Source organism: Sus scrofa, chromosome 14 (genome assembly GCF_054392235.1).
Source record: "Sus scrofa isolate SSC_HxYL_T2T_F1_AM1 chromosome 14, Sscrofa_HxYL_maternal_Yorkshire_Landrace_v2.0, whole genome shotgun sequence".
Taxonomy (NCBI): domain Eukaryota; kingdom Metazoa; phylum Chordata; class Mammalia; order Artiodactyla; family Suidae; genus Sus; species Sus scrofa.
In genome coordinates, this window is record NC_139396.1 from 99,874,901 (window position 1) to 99,900,825 (window position 25,925).

Sequence of the window (25,925 nt, forward strand, 5' to 3'; positions counted from 1 at the left end):
TAATCCTGGCCTTAGCACATAGCATTGTTTTGTCATTTTAATATAGGTTTTCTGACTCTGATGATGTGACTACACCCTGCCCAAGATGCAAATGGATCTTCAAAAAGAAGCTCATGTTTTATTAAGCATCTTACTGCTTTGGTGTCTGTGCACAGGGTCTCAGACTGTGCCTGAGTGGTCAGTTCTCAGGGAGAGAGGACAGTGAGAGAGGCCCAGGACCCAGAGAGAAACCCTCACTGCTGCAGTCAGGCTGGCTTGGGATGGGTGGAAAATTCACTCATTCTGCTATCCCAGTAGGGCACCTATTACGTGCTGGGCAGTGTTCTAAAAACTAAGGGAAAGGTAACAACAAGTGATATTAAGTCACCGCCTGGATATTGCTGTTGTTCTTTTCACTGGGATGTTCCAAGAGAGTGAAGCATCTTTACTTTTTTTTTTTTTTAAGCTCTCCTCACCTTCCTCACAAGCCCCTCTCCACCTGCTGGGAGTTACGGACACTTAAATTTGCTAAGTAATGATACTCAGCCTCTTCCCACTGAACAGCTCAAATCTTCAGAATCCTTCTCTGTTGTGCAGGCCCATCGGGGTCTATTGCAAGAGCCAAGCTGGGGGGGTCGAGGGGAAGCTTTGGTGCCATGGGCTTCCTTGAGTCTGGCTGCTGCTCTGGTGGGACAAAATGATCTCCTTCCAGAAGGCTAAATAGGTAAAGAGGAAAGCACCCCCACCCCTTCACTTTGTCCCTGTGATGTTGTCTTAGTGAATGGAGGTCACCACCTGGAGGCCTCACTGCCACCTGCCCCTCTCTTATCCCTTGTTCTCTTCAGTCATTCACTTTCTTTTACTTTCTTACCTGAACATCCTCTGGTCCCCCTCCTACTGGATTTGGCCTCTTTTCCCCATTTGTCTGGGGCTATAATGGTGAAGTGACTTCCAGGTAGGGTTGACTGACGTACAAATACCTTTTCAGTAGGGGTTCCCACTGTGGCACAGCAGGGTAAGGATCTGGTGTTGCTGCAGCTGTGGCATAGGTTGCAGCTGCAGCTTGGATTTGATCCCTGGCCTGGGAACTTTCATATGCTGTGAGTGTGGCTAGAAAAAAAATTAGTATAAGTTATGTTCTCTGCAGTATTTGGGATCTGATTATACTAATAAATTATTTGTTACTTATCTGAAATTCAAATTTAACTACTGTCCTATATTATACCTGGCAATCCAACGTCTAGGAAACTTGACTGTGGAGGAGAGGAATGAAAAACACAGCTATTTAATATTTTCAAAATACTATGCCTGACAGAAGGCTTTGTCCTTGCTGGCCTCTTGGCTGGACAGACTTAGAGGGGCCTCAGAAAGAAGGAGGCTGCCCCGTACCTCCTTCCTAGCAAGGGTTGCTCCCAGCTCCTCAGAGGAGCCCATTGTGTGTGTTATATGAAGAAAGTGGAGGAGAAGGTGAAGCAACCAACCTTGGCTTCCTGCCCTTCCCCACCCCCCAGTCACAGCCGGCAGGCTTCCCTGGGGTGTGGGGAGCCCCATCCTGCTGGCAAAGCTATTGCTTACCTAGAACTTTTATGAGGACATTTTTATTGAGCTGTAATTGAAAAGAAAAGAAAACTCTAAGACATTCCAGATTTTTCTCAGAAGCATATTTTAGGCGTGTGCGTGTGTGTGTGTGTGTGTGTGTGTGTGTGTGTGTGTGTGTGAGTGAGAGTGTGACATTTAATTTTTCTCTCCTCTTCCCTAAATTAAGGACCAGAATAAAGATGAACTGAGAGTCTGGAGAGCCTGTAAAACTCTTTTCATTAAGCAAATATTCTCGTGTTTGGAGAACCGGGGTTTTATGTAAGAGGGCTGCGTTTGCCGTTACAGTCTAATATCCTAATGTAAGGTTACAACCATTTCTAAGAAACCGGTAATAGAATGCAGAGCCTCTTAAATATGTAAAACTACTTGGCAAAGTTTATAAATCATATACATCTATTTTAAAGAATGTGAAAGTAAATCCAGATGACGGCCTTTTAGAAACAGGCCTGTTGTGACCACCTCCCTGTGCCCACTGCTTTTCTGAGAGGCTGCAAGAAAAAAATTACGTCTCTCTCTTGGGGTCTGTGTGACCAGTCCTCCTATCTCCCACCTGGGAAAGATGGAGAGCTTTCTTCCCAAGCCCCTGGCTTTCTCAGCAGGAAGGAAACACATGCAAGCATTTCTTGAGGACCTACTATGTGTCAGGCACGGGCTGCTTCTGTCTCCATCCTCACAGCAGTCCTGCGCAAGGCTGGGATCCATCCCACTTTTGACACTTGAGGAATGTGAGGTTCAGAGGAGCTGACTATCTGTCTGGGCTTGCAAAGCCGGTTAAAGGATGGAGTCCAAGATTTAAAGAGGCAGCATTGTCAGCGCTATGGCTCAGGTCGCCACTGTGGTGCAGGTTCCATCCCTGACCTGGGAACTGCTGTACACCGCAGGTGCAGGGGGAAAAAAAAAAAAAAGATGGAATCTGAATGAAAACCCAAGCCCACATGTGTCCAAGACTCCTGCTATTCCAGCCACCCAGCTCAACAGTGGTATATGTTGTGATCTCCCCGCCTGGAGATGTACTGCTGCTTCTCAGGAGGCACCAGAAGGCACCAGGATGCACAAAGCTGGACTGAGAGTGAGTGGGATCAGGCCAGCCCCTGTGTGTGGTGGCTGTTTTGGGACAGGACTGCATCCACTGACCTGTTGTCCTGCAAAGAAACTCATTCTTGTCAGGGCATGCCTGTGGTCTGAGTGAAATTCAGGAAATGAATAGAAGAGGTTCCTTGAGGTGCTCAAAGACAAAACTATCAAGTGACCTCAGGGATTCACACACTAGAAAACAAGGAATCTCCTGGAGAATGGGAATCCACCATGACTCTGGTGACCAGGTCCGTGTGGGGGTCTCATCCGGTACAGGCTGCTCCTCAGCCTCCAAGGCTCTGGCTCTACGGGGACCCGGTCCTTCTCTGCTTGGCTTCTCATCTCCCTGTGACCACCACCTGAATCCCTATGCTTGCCCAGGGCAAGATCACCTATCAATGGCAGCCTCTTACATCAGACCACCCAGGCCTCTGGCTGCCTGTGGGTCAGGAGATGAGTAGTTAAGACCCACTTGGCTGCAAGTAACAGAGACTTGAAAAATAGTGGCTTAACCAAGGAAAATATTTCTTTCTCTTTCATGTAAAGGAAGTGTGGAGGCCGAGTAGTCCAGGACTAGAGGGAAGTCCAGCCAATGCCATTCACTCTCTAAGTGGCACCATGGAGAGGAGGGGGTGGGGGGAACATCCTTTGTATGCATCCTTTCCCCTTTAAAGAGACTTCTCAGCAATTCCACACAATCATCCCAGTGTATCTCATTGGCCAGAACATAGGCACATGGCCACGCTTACCCGCAAGGCAGGTTGGGATAGGTTCTGCTTGAGCAAGGTGCATTGCCATTCAGCTAACAATTGAGGTTCATTACCAAGGTCAAAGGGGCGGAGGGATATGGGGAGCAAGAAGTCCGTGCCCATTCTGATGCAACCATCTATGGCTAGGACAGCAGAGTCATATGGTAGTGTGTGACACTGGGACTCCCTCAGAAAGGAGCACTGGTGTGATGGGGGCCTTCCATGGGCTGTACAGAGTGCTATCTTTGTGGTGTGGTCTATAAAGGACTATGAGAGCCGCTCATCCCACCCCCAACTTTCCCCTTAGTCGTGCTGCCTGCAAGTTCAACATTCAATTGAAACATTACCTTCCCACCACCCGTCTCCCTTTTTTTAATTGCCAACACCCACAGCATATGGAAGTTTCCAAGCTAGGGACTGAATCTGAGCTGCACCTGCAACCTATGTGGCAGCTGCAGCAATGCCAGATCCTTTAACCCACTGCACTGGGCCAGGGATCAAATCTGTGTTTCCACAACAACCTGAGCCACTGCAGTTGGATTCTTAACCCACAGTGCCACAGCAGGAACTCCCCAGCACCCCTTTTAAAGTGTGCACATGATCCTGGGGAAATTAACATGTCCTCAATTTTTTATACTTGCATGTGTATTTTCTTATATCTGCCTGATTGGGCATCCTCTGCCCTAGTCACTGCTAGAGTCAAGATGGCCCGAGCGGCCAACAGCACTAAGCTGATGCCCTGGGAAGCTTGAAAACTAGTCTAACGGGGTCCCAGTTGTAGGTCCCAAGAGCCCTGTTGTGGGCCCAGAGGGTAGAAGAGATGAAGTCTGGATGCACTGATGGAAGGCCCTGAAGTAGCAGCTGGGGTGCAGGCAATCTCCGAGGAGGACATATTCATTCCAGCAGCTGCCAAGGAGTGGGGGCCAGGGTGTCCAGACGCCAGATGGCTCAGGAAGCAGGGGTGAAGAGATTAGTGCTGAGACATAGGTGTCTAACCTGTGAAGAGCTGAGGGGTGTTGGGAAGGGGAGAACACCAGTCACTGGTTCCTTCTGCCTGCCAAGGAGGAAGGGACCTAGGTAGGTAGGGCTGGGGCAGAGTCTTTTCCTTTGAGCTTTCCTCAAACCAGCTTTCCCCCAGGCCCCAGTGGCTGCAGGGTTGTTATTGCAGCAGCTCCCCTCCCCAGCCCCGGTGAGGGAGGAAATGGAAGAGGCAGGTGTCAAGGCCAGGCTGAGAGCCCAAGGCCAGCAGATCCACAGGGGCCTCCTGGTGGCCAGGAAGTCTTGGGCTGCTCCGTGGGAATCTGTTGGCCTGGAAGGCAGGGCAGCCAGAGCTTAGAACAGAGATTGGGAAAGGAGGGGTTGTTTCATTCCTGGCAGCCTCCCCACTTTGCCCACCCTAAACCCTTTGCCACCAACATTCTCCTCGGACCTCTAACCATCTTCTGGTTTAGAGTGGGGCTCTGGGCAGGTATAAGCAAGGGATCTATTGTCATCTGTACTCTTTTGTAGCTGTAGGACATCTTCATGTACTTGGCACTGTGCTGGCTCGATGTGGTGGCTCCTCTGGCCTTTTCTCATTTACCTATTCCTGCAGAGCCTGATTTAGTGGTTAAAAACTAGGACTTTGGGGAGTTCCCATTGTGGCTCACTGGGTTACGAACCTGACTAGCATCCATGAAGATGCAGGTTTGCTTCCTGGACTCTTTCTGTGGGTTAAGATCTGGTGTTACTATGAGCTGTGGTGTAGGTCGCAAATGCAGCTTGGATCCTGCATTGCTGTGGCTGTGGTATAGGCCAACAGCTTCACCTCTTGTTTCAACCCCTAGCCTGGGAACTTCCAAATGCTGCTGGCATTGCCCTGGGACTTTGGGTCAGACCTGGACCTGCTGCTGTTATCTATTGATATATAACAAACTACCCTAAATGTTAGTGACTTAAAACAAGAGCGTTGTCTTTTATCTCATGATGTTGTGTTTTTTTTTGTTTTTTTGTCTTTTCTGGGGCTGCTCCCACAACATATGGAGGTTCCCAGGCTAGGGGTCTAATTGGAACTGGAGCTGCTGGCCTCCGTCAGAGTCACAACAATGTGGGATCCAAGCCGCGTTTGTGGCCTACACCACAGCTCACAGCAACGCTGGATCCTTAACCCACTGAGCAAGGCCAGGGATCGAACCCACAACCTCATGGTTCCTAGTCACATTCGTTAACCACTGAGCCACGACGGGAACTCCCATTGTGGGTCCTTAATTCAGATAGGTTCAAGTGGACCGTTCTGTTCCATGTGGTGTTGACACCTATTCCAAGTGGTATTCAGCTGGCAGGTGTGCTGGTATGGAGGATCCAAGAAGAGACTACTCTCATGCCAAAGGTCTTGGCAGGGAAGCCAGAAGGCTGGACTCAGCACGGCCTGTCAACCAGTTCACCTACACATGGCTTCCCTGGCTTGCTGGTCTTGGGGGAGTCAGACTTCTGCATTGTGGCTTGGGGCTCCCATAGAGAGTGTTCTAAGAGACCCAGACTGAAGTTTGCAAGGCATGTTATGACCCAGCCTCGGAAGTCCCAGAATGCCACTTCCTCCCCAAATTCTATCGGCAAATAAGTCACTAAAAAACAACTCAAAATGAAGGCTCAGGAAGCATTAAAAAAAAAAAACAGGCTTGCTGACTGAGTTTGCCGTATGGTTCTACTGCTGCTAGCTAAGTGGCCTTGAGAAAGTTTACTTAAACTCCCTTTGAACCTCAGTTTTCACATCTGTTAAGATGGGAATATTAATTATGGCATCTACCACTATGGCTTATGAAAATTAAGTGATTATATCTCATAGCAAAGCCTGCTCTGGACACATCTACTCACCATCATCAATATTTTTAGTTTCCTTTTCATCCTGGGCACCCCGCTAGACTACATTTCCCAGCTGCCTCTGCAGCTAGGTGTGGCCATGTGACTGAGCTGAGGTCATGGGAACTAGAGGGGAAGTGATATATCTGGCCTCTATATCCTCCATGCTTGCTCCCTCTTCCACCCATCAACTTGAGTTGTAAGAGGGAAATAAAAGGTTGTCAGAGCCACTAACCTGACTAATGCCTGGGCACATAAGCTCTCAATTAAAGTGAGCTGCTCTCTGGCTTAACTTCTGTGCACCTTTGTTTTTGTAAAATGGGTTTATAATAGGACTTACCCCTTAAGGATGTGAGGATTAAATGAAATGTACAGTTGACCTTTGAGGAACGAGGGGATTGGGGCCACAGACCCTCCTACGGAGTTGAAAATTTACATGTATGACTTATAGTTCACTCTCCCTATACATGTTTCCTCCATATCCATGGTTCCTCTGGGTCTGTATCAGTGATGCATGTGGGTGGATTTAACCAACTGTGGATTGTGTGGTACTATAGAATTTACCATGGAAAACAATCTGGGTTTAAATGAACCTGTACAGTTCAAACCTGTATTGTACAAGGTTTGACTTACTGGCTTAGCTTCTCTTTGATCACAGTTATTTGGTCTAAACACTATAAAGCGGTTATCATTACTTTCTTCTTGAAGCAAGATTATCCATAATAAAGCCTCTTGATGGTCTTAAAAGAATAACATGTGAATTTGCAGTATTTTAGGCCAAACACCAATAATAATGGCACCGTTTAAATTCAGGATATTTCCTAAAACCCATTTGCTAATGGATTTTACAACCTAGCTATAGAGACTAGGATGTTTCTAATTTTAAAAGTTAGTCAATTTATTTTTGATTTTTTAAATTGGGAAATATCTTAAGAATACAAAAAAAAAAAAAACAAACAAACAAAAAAACAAAACCCAGCTCCTGACACCTGTATTCCCACAACTCAGTGTGGTCACACCTTAACAAACACACACATATTTGATTTGTGTTTTTTCTAAAGAAATAAAACATCACAATGAAAGTGAAATGAGAAGATGTAGGATATATCTAAAGCACTTAGCACAGTGCCTGGCATATGCAAAGCAGTCAGTAATTGTCAACAAATTTTGAAACTTTATTTTGAAGTAATTTTAGATTTACAGAAAAGTTAGAAAGATCGAAGAGACATTTCTTAGATGCTCTTCACCCGACATTCTCTAATGTTAACTTCTTATATAATCACAGTATAGTTAACTTATCAAAGACACTAAAATTGATGTAACACTATTAACTAAACCACAGACTTTTTCCAGATTTCATCAGTTATTCTGTGTCCTTTGTTAATCCCAGATCCATCTGGGATACCACACTGTGTTTACGTCAGCTCCTTTCTAATCAGTCGTTCATTCATTCAGTGCACTGAGAGCGCTGCCAACTTTTAGTCAAAGACCTGGGGTTCTGTGCGGCCGGCGATGCCAGAGGTCCTTGTACTGTGTACCGTGAAAGTAGTCACAGCTCTCATTTTTGAGAACTCGTCACATGTTGTACGAAGCCCTTTCTATATGCCCCACTTAGTCCTTATAACAGTCCTATGTGTTGGCTGTTATTACTCCCATGTTACCGGTGGGGAAAACTGAAGTATGATGAGGTTAACTGAGTTCACACACTTCGTAAGGAGCAGATGTAGAATTTGAACTTGGTCATCTGGCTCCAAAATCATGCTTTGAACAACACCCTACTCTTTTCACAAGGCTGCTATATAGAACAGGAGGAGCAGATGCATCATCACATACTCTCTGGGGCAAGTGTGGCAGGCAGGGTGGCTTCTTGGTTCAGGTGCCTCTGGAGCTCAACCTCTGTTTCCTTGGGTGCTCTGGGGAATGTTTGGTTTTCCCTGTCTTCTGAGGGCTTCCTTTCCACTTCCCCCTATAGCCCCAGATGCTGAGCCCAACCCTCAGAACCACAACAAGATATCCTGCTGAAACCCCAGGCCCAGGGTGCGGCTCTGCCCCAGGATCTGGGCACTCCACCCCAGCCCGCAGGGACAGGCTGCCCACACTCATAGACCCGGATGTTGATTTAGAGTCTAGCTTTTGGAGCCACTATTTTGGATCCTGCTGACCATGCACGGGCAAGAAATAGCAACGAGGGCTGAGTTGTCAGGCTGAAGCGGGGGATCCGAGGGAGCGGGGCATGGGCAGGCTAGGCTACTGAGTGGCGACTAGATTTGTCTGCTCTGGAGAATTAGAGGCCCCACTAATCAAGGATGAACTGAGACATTTTCTATCCCCTGGGGCTGGAGAAGGGCCCTGCCTGGTTGGGTACAGCAGCACCAGCCCCTCTGCCATCCTCCAGCTAGGAGGTATGTTTACCCTTTAGAAAAGGCCTAGAGAACACTTGAGGCAATAACAGCCAGCCAGGGTTAGAACCAAGTGCTGAAGCGGGGAGAGCAGAAGAGATGCTGGGTGGTACCTGCCCTTTAAGGCCAGAGCCAGAAATCCTGGATCTAAGAGGCAACATCCAGCCTTGCTTTAGCTTCTCTGAGCATCAACTGGTTCATCTCTAAAATGAGCCTGTCAATCCCTACAGTTCAGACAAAGCTGTATATGCTGGTGAGGTTTATGAATTGCAGGGGTGAGCGGGGCCTAAAACCCAGCCTGTGCTCAGCTCGCTGAGTTGGACACCATGATCTGGGGCTACCTCTGCTTGGGAGGAAGGGGTGCCTTTTCCTTAACCAAACTCTGTGCCTGGGAGTGCTTCTGCTCAAAAGGCTGGTTTGGTCAGAGGGAGGCCCCTTTTTTGATTTGCTACGAAGGAAAAGCACTTGCCCTCCGGAAACAGAGCAGATGGTGGAGAAGGGCAAAGGCCCCTTAAGCCCCCAGAAGAGGGCAGGGCTGTCCCCAGAAAACCTGGGTGGGGAGGGAAGAGGGGGTCAGAGGTTGCCAAATGGTGAAACATGTGCGGGTGGAGTTGGGAGGAGAGGAGGTGCCCTCTGAGGTGGGCCAAGTCCTGGGGCCAGCTGGGATCTACTCCCTTTGGTGGCCACTGCAGAGAGGGCCCCATATCACAGAACTGTACCTGAGGGCAAGGTCATAGGCAGAAGGTGTGGAAGTCATGGGGACTTTGAGCCCAGGGAAAACCTGGTGAGAGACAGTCAGGTAGAAGAGAATGAAAAGGCACCAGGCAATTGCCATTCAGAGTGACAGGTGGATATTGTGGTAGCTTGAGAAAGAGCACCTCACTCAGGCTTTCAGGGTCCAGGGAAATCCCCAGAAGTGATGGCTAAACTGAGACCTCAAAGATACCCCAGTGATGATGGGTGAAGATGTGCATTCATGTGGTGCAACCTCCAGCACGTGCAAGGCACCAAGAAGCCAGAGAGTGGAACATTCTGGGAACTGCCAGCGGATTTACCATGTCTTCATTACGCAGTATGTAGAGGAACAGAATCACAAGAGCGATGTCTGGAGACATGAGAAGGTCTCAGAAACTGAAGCCTCCTTGTGTTTTGTTAAGGTGTCTGTCCTTCAGGGGTCGTAAGTGGAAGAGTGACATGATCAGATTTTCATCTGAGTAGGATGGGGCCTATGTGGAGATTGGAGGGGCAAGGATAGAGGCAAAGAGACCATCAGGGGCCTGAGCAAGAATCCAGGTGAGAGGTGGGATGGTTTGAACTTGGATAGTCAGCAAAGATGAAGCTAAGCAAGCAGATCCGAGCCCTATTTAGCCAGTGGAATTGGTAGGCTAGTTGGAAGGGAGGCAGGAGTCCAGGGTGATGCCCATCACTGACTTGGGCAACAATACCTGTCAGAACACTTCATTCAAATGGGGAGCTAGGAAGAAGAGTGGGTCTGGATGGGAGTTGATCAAAAGTGCAGTTTGAAGTTCAAGTGCAATATTCACATGAAGGTGGCCAGCAGGATAGAGAGGTTTTGAGCTCAGAAGAGAGAATCAGGGATCTCAGAGTCCTCAGCCTATAGATGCAAACTGAGACTGTGAGAGCAAGACCCTGAGGGAGAGAAAGAGCAGAGGCCACCACTCTCAGAAACCTTGACATTTAAGGGCCAGACAGGGTTAAATAGGAACAGCCAGAGAGGTAGAAGGAAAGCCAGCCCTATAATCCTCACACATACTCATGTACAGGTGAAGGACCTGGGGCTTTTTATATTGTTTTAATTAATTTGGCAAGAAGCATGAAACTCAGAGCCAAATGTTGCCCCATCACATAACTGCCCTTTGCCAGGACTTCTGACATGTCTCTTCCCCAACCTTGATCCTCTTTTTTAATACTTCTATAAGGTTTCTATAATTTTCGTCAGTCTTTTTGCAAGCTGAGTGAAAATGAGTAGACTGATGATGCAGGATATTTGTGCACAGCAGATTTTTCATAGTGGGTTTTTATCTTTTCAAAGAATCAGCTTTTAGTTTCATTGATCTTTTCTAATGTTTACTTAAATTCTGTTTCATGTATTTCTTCCCTGATCTTTTTGATTTCTTTCCTTCTACTAAGTTTGGATTTTGTTTGTTCTTCATTCTCTAGTTGTTTAGGTATAAAGTTAGATGGTTTATTTGAGATTTTTCGTGTTTTCTGAGGTAAGCTTGTATTGCTATATACTTCCCTCTTAAAACTGCTTTAGCTGCATCCCAGAGGTTTTGGATCATTGTGTTTTCATTTTCATTTGTCTCTAGGTAGGTAGATGGTTTTTGATAAGGTGGGGGGTGGGGGGATTGGTGACACATTGAACTTTGGTCTTTATTCATACAATGGACTCAGACTCTGGGCTGCCACCCTGAGTTGGCAAGCCTTCTGGAACCTCATGATCATCCTGGGAGTGAGCCACTACCCCACAAACCACCATATCACCTGTCTTTATATGATGAACCTTTTATTATAGAGACAGACTGAACTCTCTTTTGCGTAAAGAATCTTTGGATTGGGTCAGGGGAATCTACCTGCTGAAGGTCACCACCCAGTTCTCCCTGCCTCTGCCTCAGCTAATCCCCGACTTGCTATTTACATCACAAGCTCACTGGCAGCAGCAAAACCTGTGGTCCCCAGAGCCAGGCTGGCTGGGTGGGCCATGCTGGCTGGAGGGTCAGGAAGCCTGGCTGCCCACCAGGTCAGAGCCGCCCCGTCTCCCGCCCCAGTCGGTTGTCCAGAACCTGGAGCTGCTGGAGGAAGCCTGAGTTGGGGCAGATATCGCGGTGGGCCTGCACTGTCTGGATGGCTTCCACCAGTGTCATGTTCTCGCAGATCATAAGGAAGGCCAGGACAACTGTGGCAGAGCGGCTCACCCCCATGGCACAGTGTACCAGCACGCGGCCTGTTGGGAGACCCAACCTAGCATCAGCTACCTGTCCTCTTAGGGAATCAGAGATGCTTCTGGCCATTCCATCCCTCAGCCCGCCCATCACAGCATCCCGGCATCCTAACACTGCCCTCCCTGTTGACACAGGGAGCAACAGAGGCCCAGAGAGGAAAGGGACTGGCTCATGGTCACATAGCAAGTTAGTAGTGGGGTGATGGTGGACAGCTGGGATTCCCTTCTCCTGGTCCAAGGTGCTTCCTCTGGCATCCTTTGCAACTCTAGCACATTGGGGGGGTCAGTAGTCCTGGAGTCCCTTAGGTTTACATCAGATGACAGGGGGTGTCCACCTACCTCCCTTTCCCCTCAGTTCTGTCCTCTCACCTGCTGCTGCAGCTCTGCACTGGGGCCTCATCTTAGAGGAGCCTGCTCAAGAGCCTTTGCTAGGTCCTGTACCTGCCCAAGACCTGGCCTCTTACTGAGGGATACAGTTACTATGATGACCACATTGGACCTTGGTTTTATCTATGGTTGTTGGTTTCCAGGGTGTCCCTGAAAGGGGCACTCACTAAATGGTAGTAGCTCTCTGCTCCCTGGGTTGAGAGGGTTGCTGAAGGACCCCCCCCCACCCCACCCCCACCAATCAATGCTGCTGGAAAGGTGGATAGCCCCAAGTCCCGCCTGTACCCCACCTCCACCCCAGTGCCTTCCCCAGCAGCTGACCTCGGGGAACACTGAGGGCAGTTCGGATGTATCGAGCAACAGGCAGGAAGTAGACACTGAGATCGAAGAAGGGGTTGTCATCAGCCTCAATGCCGTAGTACTCCAAGGACATACCGCGGTAGAACTTGGCACCTGTGTCCACCTGAAACTTGCCTGCAGCGACATTCACGATGTGGGTGATGCCCAGCTGGGTCAGCTTGGTTTTGTCCCGGGCTACGCACCTGGAGGGGAGGGCACAGGGGGAGTTGGGAGGTAGCTAGAGCTCACGGCATCAGCTCCGGCTGCACTGGAACTTGCCTCCTTGCCTCCTCTGCTATCTTCCTCCAAGGGAAGGGACTGGAACTAGTGAACCAGCCCTGGTGAAGGGGCTCCTTCAGTAGAGGTTCAGGACTTCCTTTCAATCAAGCCAACCTTTCCAGAGGGCAGTTCAGACATACGCATCAAAAGCCTCTAAAATGTACATTTACTTTGCCCCAGCAGGTCTCCTTCTAGGAACTTAAAAGAATCCCAAGTGTACCCACAGACATATGTAAACTGGATCTAATGATATTTAAGATAGTGAAAATGTGGGAGAAAATCACTAATGATCCTCTAATAGGAGACTGACGGTGGTATAGCCATAGTCAATGAATGAAATGCTACCTGACCACTAAAACATGGTAGAGAGATGCATGTGAACAGGAAAGGTGTTTGTGCTACATTGAGAACCTGTGAAAATGCAGAATAAAACAAAACATTGTGTAAAAGGGTTTTTAAAATATGTTGTGCAATTCCATTTTAAAAGTTTTCTATATATATATAAAGCAGATTACAAAATGGGATTGTAAGGTGATACCATTTTTGTTAAAAAAATTTGTGAAAAAGCATTTATGTAGGTATGTGGTATGTATTTTTAAAAAGTCAATGAGGACTTTATTACTGGTTATCTCTGAGTGTAGTGGGGGGAATACATATCATATTGTTAACAAGCTATTGGGAGTTCTCTTGCAGTGCAGCAGGTTAAGGATCTGGCGTTGTCACTACAGTAGCGCAGGTCGCTGCTGTGGCATGGGCTCAATCCCTGTTCTGGGAATTTCCACATGCCTTGGGCATGGCCAATAAAAACAGCAACCATAACAAGCTATTGATCCATGTTTTCTAAATATTAAGGAAAAGTTATAAAATTCATATATTGATATTCATATATATTGATCCATATGTTCTAAGTTTTAAGAAAACTCTCGGGGAAAGTGACTTTCCACTTCCTGCTCTCTCCATATACGCTATAGAGAAATACATGTGTGTTCCCAGGACACATGTATGAGAATGCTTCTGGGATCACCGTGCATAATAGCTCCAAAGTGGAAACCCCTCAAATAGAATGCATCAACTGTGGTGTATTCACACAAATGGATAATATATAAGCAACAACAAAAAAAAAAATGAATGGACTGCAGCTATACTTAACCCCCCAATTTTGAGCAAATAATGCCAGGCACTAAATACACAGTACAATTCTATTCGTAACACTTGAAAAGATAGGCAACACCAGAAGTGGTAAAACTATAAAGAAAAGCAAGGAAATGATTGTGTTAATACTCAGTGGTTATCTATAGGGAAAAGGGTTTTAATGAGAAGGGTTCAACCAGGCACAAATGATAAGGTCCTATAGCTTGATCTGGGTGGGGAAACTCTTGGCGTATGCTTCGTGTACTTTCCTATGTGTGTTCTTTTCTCACAAAGCAATACTAGTAAATAATAGTATAAATGGTAACAATAGTATAAAGAAACATGTGGAAAGAGAGGGTAGGAGGCAAAGCCGGTGTCATCTCTGCCCCTTGCAGGCTCCACCCCCACTACGAGTGGTACTTACGCATCCCCTAGGAAGAGGTTGGGCCAGACTTCATTGATGTGGCTCAGCATGGCAGCCCGACGGACCCATAGCAGGCGCTGCAGCGAGGCCAGTGTGGGCGGCTGGTAGGGGGACACCCGGACTGCCCTATGGATCTTGGGCCTCCGGAGGTCCTGCTTCTCCAGTGAGTCCATCCTGGAACAGAGTGGACACCGTGGTGGCGAGGGACAGGCTCCCCACAGGTGGGCCCAGCTGACAGGGAGGCCCAGGCACAAAGCAGTGCCCAAGTGCCTCTGGGGTGATTGAGAAGGGCCTCTGTTATTCCTTTTTTCTTTTTTTTTTTAGGGCCACACCCTCAGCATATGGAGGTTCCCAGGCTAAGGGTCGAATTGGAGCTGTAGCTGCTGGCCTACACTACAGTCACAGCAACTCTGGATCAAAGCCGCATCTGCAAACTACGCCACAGCTCACAGCAGTGCTGGATCCTTAACCCACCAAGTGAGGCCAGTGATTGAACCTGCATCCTCATGGATACTAGTCAGATTAGTTTCCACTGAGCCACAGCGGGATCTCCCAGCCTCTGTTATTTCTTTTTCTTTTTCTTTTTCTTTTTCTTTTTTTTTTGTCTTTTTGCCATTTCTTGGGCCGCTCCCGCGGCATATGGAGGTTCCCAGGCTAGGGGTCCAATCGGAGCTGTAGCCACCAGCCTATGCCAGAGCCACAGCAACGCAGGATCTGAGTCCCGCCTGCAGCCTACACCACAGCTCATGGCAACGCCGGATCCTTAACCCACTGAGCAAGGGCAGGGATCGAACCCGAAACCTCATGGTTCCTAGTCAGATTCGTTAACCACTGCGCCACAATGGGAACTCCCCTCTGTTATTTCTGATGAAGTTATTAGCCAGCTCAACAGGGCCTGAAGCCTTGCCCCTTTCTGCAGGGAATATGGGAATCCACCCCTTGTCACCACTGTGGAGCTGAGAAGCCCTCTCTCCTGCCCTCTCCACAGGGCCCTGATGTTGGAGATTTGTCCAAGGGGCTCTTGGCGTTCCCTGTTTGCAGCAACTAGTCAGGGCAGACCCCACCTCTAAAGTTACTGGTCACTTGGGACTTTGTAGAGATGGGGATGCAGATGACTGTGGCCCTTCCAGGGCACCTAGAAAGGCTCCCACCACCGGGCAGCTCATCTCAAGTCCTGTCCTCTACTACTTCCAGGGCTGGTCTTCAGGTCCCCACACCTTCCCTTTTTCAGGTGCTTGAGGGTCAGAGCCCATCTCTGGAGTGAGGGGCCTGGGCCCTGAACTGACATTTGCTAGCATGTCTGCACTGAATGAGCCGATGCTTCTTAGGGACCTACTGCCCGCTTGTGGTCAGTCCCTATAATACACAGGAGGAAGCTGGAGGGCAGAGACAATTGTTTTTAAGTAATACTCAAAGCAGCTGTAGAGCTGCTAAGTAGCAAGGCTGGGGTTTCAGTCCAGTTCTGTGCTCCTGCAGTTCCCTCCCCAAGCCTTCCAGTTACTACCTTTGGGGACTCCAGAAAGTGGTCACGAACCCGTCTGTCTACAGGAGAGCTGGGTAGCTGTTACACATCTGCCTCTAGGCCCTGGGATTTTCCTCCTTACCCCCATGACTCAGGCCAGTGCTGCAGGTCTGGCCGCACCCAGGTGGGGTGGGTTGTGTCAGAAGTCAGCTGGCCGAGGGAGTCCGAGACCTTGCAGAGCTGGGATGATAGTGGCACCAGAACCGGGGTCTGGTGCTGGGCTGGGAAGGAGGGTTTCTCTTGGCTAATGGTTCCTGGCCCCCTCAACCAGTAACTAGGGAAGGTACAAACTGGGAAGAACTTCTTTGCTCTTGGGTAGGCTGTGCCAGGACCAGAAAGAGAAATGGGCACCCAGGAGGCCACCGGCTTGGCCAAGCTCAGCCAGCGGGCAGTGGGAGGGCAGGGCGGAAGTGAAGACCCAGCTTTCCCCTTCATCCCCCACTGTGACCTCTCAGGGCAGGCTGGACGGCCTGCCACCTACCTAGGGCATGGTCTGGGGCCGGGAGTGGGGGAGTGGGTGCAGGGACAGGATTCAGCTCGTGAGCGGAACGGGGGAGCTGGGGCAGGTTCCGCCCAGAACACAAACGCTGTGAAGTGGCTAGAATTCCAGGTCCTCCCCTTGGAGCCCGTGGGGGTGGGGCCTGAGGGCAGACATAGGCCACTGGGGACTGAATCCCAGTCTTTCCAAAGCCCCGGTTCCCCTCTCTGCTTGGCATCTCTGAGATTAAAGGCTCTTGGCCCTGGAACTCCCCACGGAGATGGGCAGCTATGTGAAGTGGTGGGAAGAGGACTTCAGAGGGAGGGTGGAGAGCCTGGCCACACCTCATTCTGAGGCCAAGAGCAAATCTTTGGTCCTGTCTGGGCCACGTTTTATCTTTCTCATCTTGAAGATGCTGGCCTTGTCTGTCTCAGGAGAGCCTGATCTGAGAATGAAAGAGGAGTGGCTGGGTCTGCAGTCACTACAGGGTAGGGCGCAGTGTGGCGTGTTGGGGTGGGGAGAGTCCCACGGCCACACTGGTCTGGAGCTACCAGCTGGGGTTGCTGGAGCCCCAGGTAGAGTGAAATGGGGCTTTGGGGAGCCTGGCAGGCGCCAGCCCAGGCCTCTAAGCTTGGGATGGGGTAAGGCTGCCACCTAGTGGCCAGTTGGTGCCTCGCAGCCCAGCGGTGCCTGGGAGCAGACAGCCAGGCTTCAGCTGAGCTGAGAGAGAAATTGAGTTCCTCCCGGAGGCTTCTGGGAGGAGAAGGACCCAGCAGAGGGGTCAGGGACCAAGCGCTGCTAGGCCACCGCCCACGCCTCCATTCTTAGGGGCTCTGGGCCCAGGTCCGGAGAAGGGAGCCTTTTCCTTTGGACTTAAGGTACTTCTTGTTAGGCTTCACACCTGATACTCATGGATGAACCCCTTCCCTGTGCATCTGTTCCATGGTGGTCCAGCCCACCTTGTCATCCAGAGTCAGGCTTAGGCACAGCCCCCACCCAGCACCTCATCCTCCAAGCTCCAGGCACACCCAGAGAAGGGTGTCGGTGGCTGCAGCAGCCTCCTGGTTTCTGCCATCCCCAGACCTCAACTGCCAGGGACCCTGCCTGACACTTCCTCCCGCATGTCCTTGGCCAATGCAGGCTAAAGCCAATGTCCAGCGGGGAGGGGGTTCAGCCTGGTCATCTCCCCACTCACTCTGGTGCTCATTCTGCCTCCTTCCTACAGCTTCTGCCTAAGCTGAGCAGCTGCCTCTGTGGGCAGTGCTTTTCCTGCTCTTGTGTTGCTGCTGTTTACAAGTTCAGACACTTGTTTTCTGCCTTTGTCCATACTTCTCCTTCCTTCTACGCTACTCTGCTGGTGGCCTCTGCCGCCCACGCTCTCATAGGAGCTCAGGCTCCTCCGCAGCCACCCAACACCCCACCCTGCACCGCAGCCTCTGGCCTCTCTGCAGGGCAAGGGGGCAGCTGTCCGCCACCACCTTCTCTGCTAACGCTCCAGGTGCTCCCCCGCCAGGTCTTCCTTCCTGCTCACTCTCTCTGCTTCCTCCTCCTCCCCAGGCAGACCCACCAGGACTGTGGCTACAGAACAGGTGGGGCCTGGACTCTGGACTCAGGTTCAAGCCTGGGAGGAGGGCAGACCTGGGCAGAGTTCTCAGGCCTGGAGCTGTTACTGTGTGGTCTTCTCTGAGCCAGTTCTCTCAGTGGGGCTGCCGTGAGAATTCCATGAGACACAAAATGTCAGGCACCTCCCGCAGGGTCTGCCTCCCAGTAGATGCCCAATAAATGGTGCATCTTGCTATTATTATCGTTACCATTATTACTCTCACCCCCTCAAGCCTCAGCCATATCGTGGGTAGAGAGTAATTTCCCTGCAGAATGGTGGGGCTTGGCCTCTATCTCTTCATGTTTCTTGATTTTTTTTTTTTTGCTCTGTCCAGCAAGAATTATTATATTCACCACTTACTAAGGATGTACTATGGATCAGAAGGAGCTAAATGCTTACATTTTTCTCACTGAATTCTCACGGTACCCAGAGGAGGCAGGTAATATTATCATTCCCATTTTACAGATGAGGAAACTGAGGCTCAGAAAGATGAGGCGATATGCGAGAGGTCACACAGCCAATAAGCATGGGAACCAGGATTCAAGCCCAGGTCATTCTGAGCTTTGTCTGTGCCTCTGTCTCTGACCCAGTCTCTCCCCCAGTCTAACCCAGTCCTCCCCTCCCCCATCACACACACATATACAGAGGCACAGGTGTCCCACCCCTCTTTACCCAGCATGCTCTGCAGCCCCCCTTTGAAATAGGGGCACTCACCCACCTGCAAGGGTATCTGGCCTGGGCCGTGGTCTTCTCTGACGGGCACTTTGTGCTCCCGGCTTCCAGCCGCCTGTCTCTGCACACTTGATGCTGTTTCTATTTTTTGATGGGAGTTTAATTATAAAGTATGATGTGCTACTCCCCTCTTCTGGCCTCCTCGGGCCACTCCCCACTCACCCCCTGGTCCCTGGCATGGTCAGTGCCGAGCCCAGTCAGGCACCTGGCCCTGCTGGGAGCAGAGGCAGTTGGGCAGGAATCTGCCTGTGGGATGTGTGTGTGTGTGGATGTTGACTGTGAGGCGGGAAGAAGGAAGACTGCATCAGCGTTTTGAAAGCTCCCTTGGCCTTGAGGGGGTGATGTGGAGCATGGGCAGAAAGTTAAAGCTAGAAGGATCTGCCATGGAGGAAGACAGGGGAGAGACTACCCCCAATCACACATAAACTGGCAGCATTTGCCCATGCGAGAGCCTGGACCCAGGGGTGCTAGGTTGGGAACCAAGGATTACAGGAATGCCCTGGGATTAAGATCCAGAAGACTCAGCCTGAGAAGTGTGGGCAGACAAACGGACAAAGATATAAGGGGAGTTGAGAGCAGAGCTTTGGACCATACCCAGCCTGCAGTCTGAAGCTGTGTTTCCAGAAACCACTCTGCCGCCTGCCAGGCTCCTCCCTCTTCCAGAAGGCATTCTTGGCTCAGGTATCACTGTCCCCTGAGGCCAGTGAGATGGTCTTTAAAGTCCCTTTCAAGGCTAATGGGGCAGTTAGGGACCTTGGATTGGGGCCTATTAAGAACACTCCCTGGCCCCCAGAGACTTTCCTCATATCCTGATACCTTAATACTCTGCCCCACTCACACTCCCAGAGAACTGACGCACACAGACATATGCACAACCACAGCCACTCCTCCACTGGGTCTCTGAAGCCTAAACTCCAGGGAGCTAGGGCTTGCCGCCCCCCCTCCCAACCCCACGACCCCCCCCCCGCAGCTCCCTGAGTCCTGGGGAGAGCTGCTGGCCCAAGGCTATCACGAACATTTAAACTCCCCTCCAGCTCACCTCCCATGCCTCCCCACCCCTGAGGGAACTTGGGGTTCCTGGTCAAGGAGTCTCAGGGCTGGGCTGAGAGTGGAGCCCCTTCCCACCTGTGAGAACTGGAGACAGTGGCTGAGCGGGACCGCAGGCAACAGGAGGAAGCGGATGGAGTTGCAGGCTCTAAGGCGGACCCCACACTGGGCTCTTACCATCTTCTGAGTTTCCACCTGGGCCAGAGCCTCCCTCAGCACAAGCAGGGCCAGAGCCAGGGTGGCAAAGCAGCAGAGCCCCGTGGCGGGGACTAAGGACCAGCTCTGGGGGAAGAGATGAACTCCATGTTACAGGCAGATAAACCAAGGCTCAGATTGGTTGGGACTCATCAGGGCAGAGGCAAGAGCTGCCAGCTAAACCTGCTTCTGCTTTGTGTGTCAGCGTAAGGTCAAGTGGGTACAGGTGCCAAGAGAGATGAGGAGGCAGGTTTGGGCCCAGGGTTCATGAAGAGGGATGACCTCTCGCCACAGCTTCCTCATCTCTCAGAGTCCCCAGCCCCAGGGCTGCTGTGTACAGTCATGCAGATTGCTTCCTGCACGCTGGGGGCTCCAGCTACACAGGCTATTTGGTGGATGACACCCCCAGGAATTGTGCAATGCTGTAACCCAGCTGACTCCCTCAAAGCCAGCTGCCTGAGGAAAAGCGCTGAGTTCTGAGGTCAGGGTATTTAAGGGCCCCAGGCTAAGGAAGTGGGGTAGTTAGGCACGATCAGAGATCTGCTGTTCTGCTGTGTTCCCAAAACCTGTTTAGAGGAAAGGGAACAGGCTGGGAACACGCCATTGCTGTCCCCTTCTCAGCTCCCACACCTGCAGAGCTCCCCACAACAGTTTCCCCCTCAGCATCACCCCAGGTCTAATCCCAACTCAAGCTATAACCCTCATGTTCTTCCAGTACACTCACCCCCAAACTCTAAACCTAGCCCTTCATTCTGCCCTAATCCTCTTCCCTAAGATGCTCATCCTCCTGATAGCTTGAGCATGTGCTCAAGTACCCCCCCCCCTTGGTTGGGCTGGCTATACATTCAGAGACCAAAACAGTTCTTATGGGTGGCGGGCAAGGGGAGATTCAGTCCATGCCCCAGGGAAGCTCTTGGCAGGAGGAGAAACCTGCTGTTCTTCCAACTCCCAGGAGAGCCTAGGCTAGTGCCCAATTCCCAGCTGGCACCTCCTCCAAGCCAGTGGGTGGTGAGGGTACAGCCAAAGTCAGGGTTGAGGAGAGAAGAAAGAAGGAGCAGCATAGGTCATAGGAGCTGGAGGTGGAATAGGGGGAGTGGAGAGCAGCTCTGGAGGTTTAACCTTCCATCTGATGGCCCTCACTGGGGATGTGAATGTGAGGAAGATGGGCTGTTGGGGCCAGAGAGAGCCCCAGCCTGGGCAGTGTGGGAGAAGAAAGGCAGTGGGCATACTGCAGCTTCCTCACAATCTGGGCCCCCCACATCCACTACCGCCCTCCCCCCCCAGGAAGAGACACTTCCCGACAAAGAAAGTGTAGCAGTACTTCAGCAACCATTTGTGGGCTGGGAGCCTGAGAAGTCATATTGCTGCTGGGGAAGCCCAACTCCTTCTACTGTGCAGCTGGGGACACTGGAGGTTCCAGCAGAAGGGGGGGTGGCTTGGGGAGAGGAGGAACTGGGGATCTGTTCCACTTGTGCAGTTTAAAGACGATCTGCTGTTGCTCCAAATGCACTAAACACAGAACAGGAGGGAGGCAGGGGTAGATGTCAGGAAAGGCTTTATGTCCTAAAGGGTTCCCCAGAACCAGAAAAGAAGAGAGTTTAGGGAGGATCCTTCTGCAGATCTCTGAAATCACACTGGGTCAGGGTGAAGGTAGAAATTCAGATGCTGGGTCCAAGGCAGGGAACTGAATGGCATGGCAACAGAACTTTATATCAAGCAGGGCTTGTGTGATGAGGTCATGGACAGTGGCGGCAGCACCTGTTCTTCTTCCCCACAGTGGCAATGGATGCAGCAGGGCTGACATGAGAGTTAACTAAGCTTGGAGCAATAGCGGCAGCCACACTTTTTCCCTAGAGCTGAGGTCAGGGTCCAGACCTGAGGGAGGATGTGTGGAGGTGTGGGGAAGTCCAGACAGCCCTTGGGTGCAGGAGTGGCTGTGCTGCTGCCTTGCTAGGGGTCAGGTGAACCTCACAGGCTTTCGGCCAAGGAGGACCAGGCTGAAGGGCCTCACCTCTTCCATTTTATGTTTTCTAGCCCTTTCCTTCTTAATGTTTCCTTCCTCTTTGGGTCTGAAGAACCTGGATGGGCTGGGGGAGAGAGACGGACATACCAGATAGTTGTCTCTGCCAAGACCTCGTGTGACCTTGGGTCAGTGAGGGAGCCAAGCAGCTTGTGGAATGGACCAGGCCCCCTTCAACCCTCTTCTCTGGCCACATGCAGCTCTGATGTCCAGCCTATGAACTTGTCCCATCCATCTCCCCTGCCAGCCCTCCACCATCCCTTTCCCTCCAATTGTACCCTTGCCCTCTGCCCAGCCCTCACCTGACCGCTCACTTCTAACTGCACCCAGCCTCGGCCCCTCATGCCCTGCCCAACCCTCACCTGGCCCTTCAGCTCCGGCCTGCACCTCGAAGCTGCTGGTCCAGCTGGCACAGCTGGTGGAGGAAGCCTCGGTTGGGGAAGACCCATCGGTGCTGCCTCACGGTGATCACCGCCTGGCGCAGGGACAGCTGCTGACGCAGCATGAGGTAGGCCAGGACCAGAGTGGCGGAGCGGCTCACCCCCACCACGCAGTGCACCAGGACCTTGGCTGGGGAAGACAGCCTGGTGAAAGACACTTTCCCACCAACCGGCCCACCCACGGGCTGAGGTGGGCACCCAAAATTCCTTTCCCTGCTCTGCTGTGGCTGTATTCTGTGACTCCAGGCAAATCATTTAGCATTTATGGGTCTCAGTTTCATGATCTGTCAAGTGGGTGTACTGATCGACACCTATTATGTCTACCCTTGGCATGGGGTCCACACCACTTAACATGGCTTCCAAGACCCTCCATGAGCTGGCCCCTGCTGACCTTGCAGCCTCATCTCAGGCTGTCTCATCCCAACCCTCAGCTCTAGGGACACTGGGTGACTCTCCGTTCCTTGAAGCTGTCATGTTCCCTGGTGGCCTCTAGCCTCACCCCATGCTCTTTCAACTGTCTGTAAGACTCTTCCCCTTCTCTTGGTCTGACTCACATCTACCATTCATCTGTCAGGTTTCAGCTGAGATATGCCTACCTGGCCACTCACGGTATCGCTTGAATCACAGATCAGCTCACCCTTTTTGCATGTGGCCCGTGGAGTACTGCTGCAGATGGGAGTCCCCCCACCTCCCCGCTCCTGTGAATTGAGCACCCTGCCCTGTGATCCACATTTGTCCACTCATCTGAGTAGCACTCGAAACACTTTACATCTTGACTATCTTTCCACCAGGGCTCTGCCTGGCCTGAGGGTGAATTCCCTGTGTCTAGCTCAGTGCCGGGCACAGAGGAGGTAACAGTTGTTGAATGAATGGATAAAGATAGGAATGTCAACATGCTTTGGATTGAAAAGTGTTGTCTTTCCCATAACCTAGATGAGAAATGGAATCCAGGAGGGGACAACTGGCTTTGCCAGGCTCAGGGAGCAAAGGGGCATGGCTGTCACCTAGGATGAACACAAAGCAGGGGCTCCAGCTTCCTCAGGCTCCTTTGTTGTACCCGAGGTAAGGGAGGATTTTTTTTTCCATTTGAAAGCATCAGAAGTCCCCTTGTGGCACAGCGGGTTAAGGATCTGTAATTGTCACTGCAGTGGCTTGGGTTGCTGCTGTGGTACAGGTTCAATCCCTGGCCTGGAAACTTCCACATGCTGCGGGCATGGCCAGAAGAAAAAACAAACATTTGAAAGCACTTTGCGGCAGAAACCAGACATCTAGGTACCAGATGGCAATTTCCCAAGGCTGAGGGATGCAGAGGAAGAAGTGTTTTGTTGTTTGGGAGATGTGGCTTCTGGCTCCATTGCTCCTAACTTGTGGCATGACCTTGTACTCTAAGCCTCAGTTTCCCCATCTGTGAAGCAGTGCTGTTGGATAATGGGTTGGAACACTGAGCAGAGACTTTTTAGAACCTGATGCCTTTTTAAAAACTATGGATGGGAGGCCACTGGTGTTTGAGGGGAAAGTGGACATCCCCCCAGGGCTGAGCAGGATGGGAGATGGGTTCAGACCCCCAAGTCCTACCCCCAGGTGTGTTGAGGGCACGGTGGATGAAGTCAGCTGCAGAGGAGAAGTAAGCACTGATGTTGAAATCAGGGAGGTCGTGGGCTGGCACTCCCAGGTAGCTCACGCTGCTGCCATAGAAGTCAGGGCCACCCTGACAGAAGAGGCCCCCGTGGGCGGCGTTCAGCACGTGGGTGATGCCCAGCTTCCATAGCTCAAAGCGGTTATTTGCTGTGGCCCTGGGGAGGGAAGGAAGGGGGCTGGATGCTGGCTGAGCCTTGAGGTCCAGGAAGGAGGCTTTGTCTGGTCTCTTAATTTAGAGGGATGGATCCATTAGGACCCAAAGGAACCCATGGGCTCCACAGCTTGCAACCCCACCCTAAGAGCTTTCTGGTAGGAGAGTTGGTGGTGCGTTTAGCTTTGGCCCCTCCATGCTTCCTGAGGCAATATGCTCCTGCCTTGGCCAGGACAGGAAGGAAAGGATTGCTTCAGCCTTGGGACCCAGCTGCCCCTCCCTTCCTACACCATTCCCAACCATGCACATCCGGCCTTTCGGCTGTTACCTCATACCTGCTTCTGATCTGCAAATATTTAGAGGTGATTCCTTCTCTGATTCACCTTCAGCCAGGCTTCCTCACCTGCTCTGTGTCCGCAGGAGGAAGGCTGGGACTGGAAAGGGGTGCTCTCACCCATCCTGTCTCATACCCCCAAATCACAATTCCCCAGTCTTTTGCCCCCTAGAACCACCAATTGTTCTGGTTGTTGCAGAAGACTCCAGAATCCCCTCAGCGCTCCCTTCAAGCAGGCAAAGTTCCTGCTCCCTTGCTCCCCCTGGTGGCTGCATCTGATCACTGCACTGTCCCCCAACACAGGAGTCCTGGAGAAAGTCTCTGGCCTGGGGAGTTCAGAGCAGAAGTACTTGCCTTTCTTCCCACCCCACCTCCATCTCTGGTGAAGATCCCAAGAACTGTCTCTCCTTGTCCCCTCCCCCACACCGCTTCGGCCAGCTACAACTCACGCATCTCCTATGTAAAGGTTGGGCCAAACTTCGTCCACGTGGCTGGAAGAAACCTTGCCTGCCCTCAGGAGTTCCTCCAGTTCCAAGATGCTGGGGCAAGGCGTGGCTTCAGCATCTCCCCTCAGCTCTGGGAGCGAGGCCTCCGCCATGGGCCAGCCCACCCACCCCTCTGTCTCTGCGGTCACTCCTCTCTGCCTCTCCAGTGTCATTTCTCCTTCCTGGAGATTGGCAGGGACAGGTGAGACAGCAGCAAGTGACTCAGCAAGTCACAGGGGCCTCCAAAGAGAACAGGACATTTTCCTCCCCAAGTCACTCCCTAACCCCAAATTCCAAGCCAACATGGAATCAGACACGTCACTATGCAAGTCACTTTACCTCTCAGCCTCAGTTTCCTCATCTCTAAAGAATAATTATACCTACCTTAGAGAATTGTGAGGATTAAATGAAACAAAGGATATTCTGTGTCTAACACGTAGAAGATGATTTAGAGCCTGCATAAGGCTCTTTGATTCTGAGAACTGAGTTAAAGTAGAGATCCAGGGTGCAGAGGAGGTGGTTGGTTTCAAGGATGAATGATCGGAAAAGTTCCTCAGGTCTTGGTGGGCCACAAACTAGATGGGAACTGTACTGTTGAATGAGCTTTTGGATTATAGAGCCTAAGGAAAGTTTACTGAGTTATAGGGTCAGAGAAATGTGGAGAGGAGCATGGAGGGCCTCCTCTAAAGGGTGCCCATACGGTTGGTGGGAGAAGGTTCGAACAATGGTTCTGTTATGAAGATGGCTGGTTTTTCAAAAGAGAAGGCTAAAATTCGCCATGTATGTCCAAAGGGAGAAGGGAGGTGGATGTTGCCCTAGACTTTCTGAAGAGCCAAAGGGCAGTCATCAGAAAGATTTTGGAGTGGGAGGGAGCTTCTTCTGCCTATAAGGGCTTTTGTCCCCACAGCAGAAACAGAGAAAGGTCTATATCTGTCCTTCTGCTAGAGCTAGTTATGGGCTGAAGAAGTGAGGTCTCTTGCCCTTTCCAAGATGACTTCATGAAGGCTTGATGGGGCTGAAAGGGGTAAGAGCTGCAATGGGGAATGTCCCAGCTGCACTTGGCCTTGAGTCCAGCTTGAGGGTAAAGGCCACACCAGGGCATTCCATGGAAGCAATGCAA

General features: G+C 51.0%; 2 protein-coding genes across 2 annotated transcripts; both read right to left on the reverse strand.

The window, feature by feature from the left end:
* Positions 1-7,393: 7,393 nt before the first annotated feature.
* DUSP13B (dual specificity phosphatase 13B) lies at positions 7,394-24,982 on the reverse strand. Its single transcript, NM_001418291.1, is given in 8 exon segments — positions 7,394-11,603; positions 12,309-12,529; positions 14,161-14,334; positions 18,482-18,576; positions 19,621-19,824; positions 22,120-22,327; positions 23,773-23,990; positions 24,770-24,982. Coding segments are annotated over 6 exon segments (984 nt in total). The 5' UTR covers positions 22,207-22,327; positions 23,773-23,990; positions 24,770-24,982; the 3' UTR covers positions 7,394-11,400.
* DUSP13A (dual specificity phosphatase 13A) lies at positions 22,128-24,918 on the reverse strand. The gene is given in 3 exon segments (NM_001418236.1): positions 22,128-22,327; positions 23,773-23,990; positions 24,770-24,918. Coding segments are annotated over 3 exon segments (567 nt in total).
* Positions 24,983-25,925: the final 943 nt, after the last annotated feature.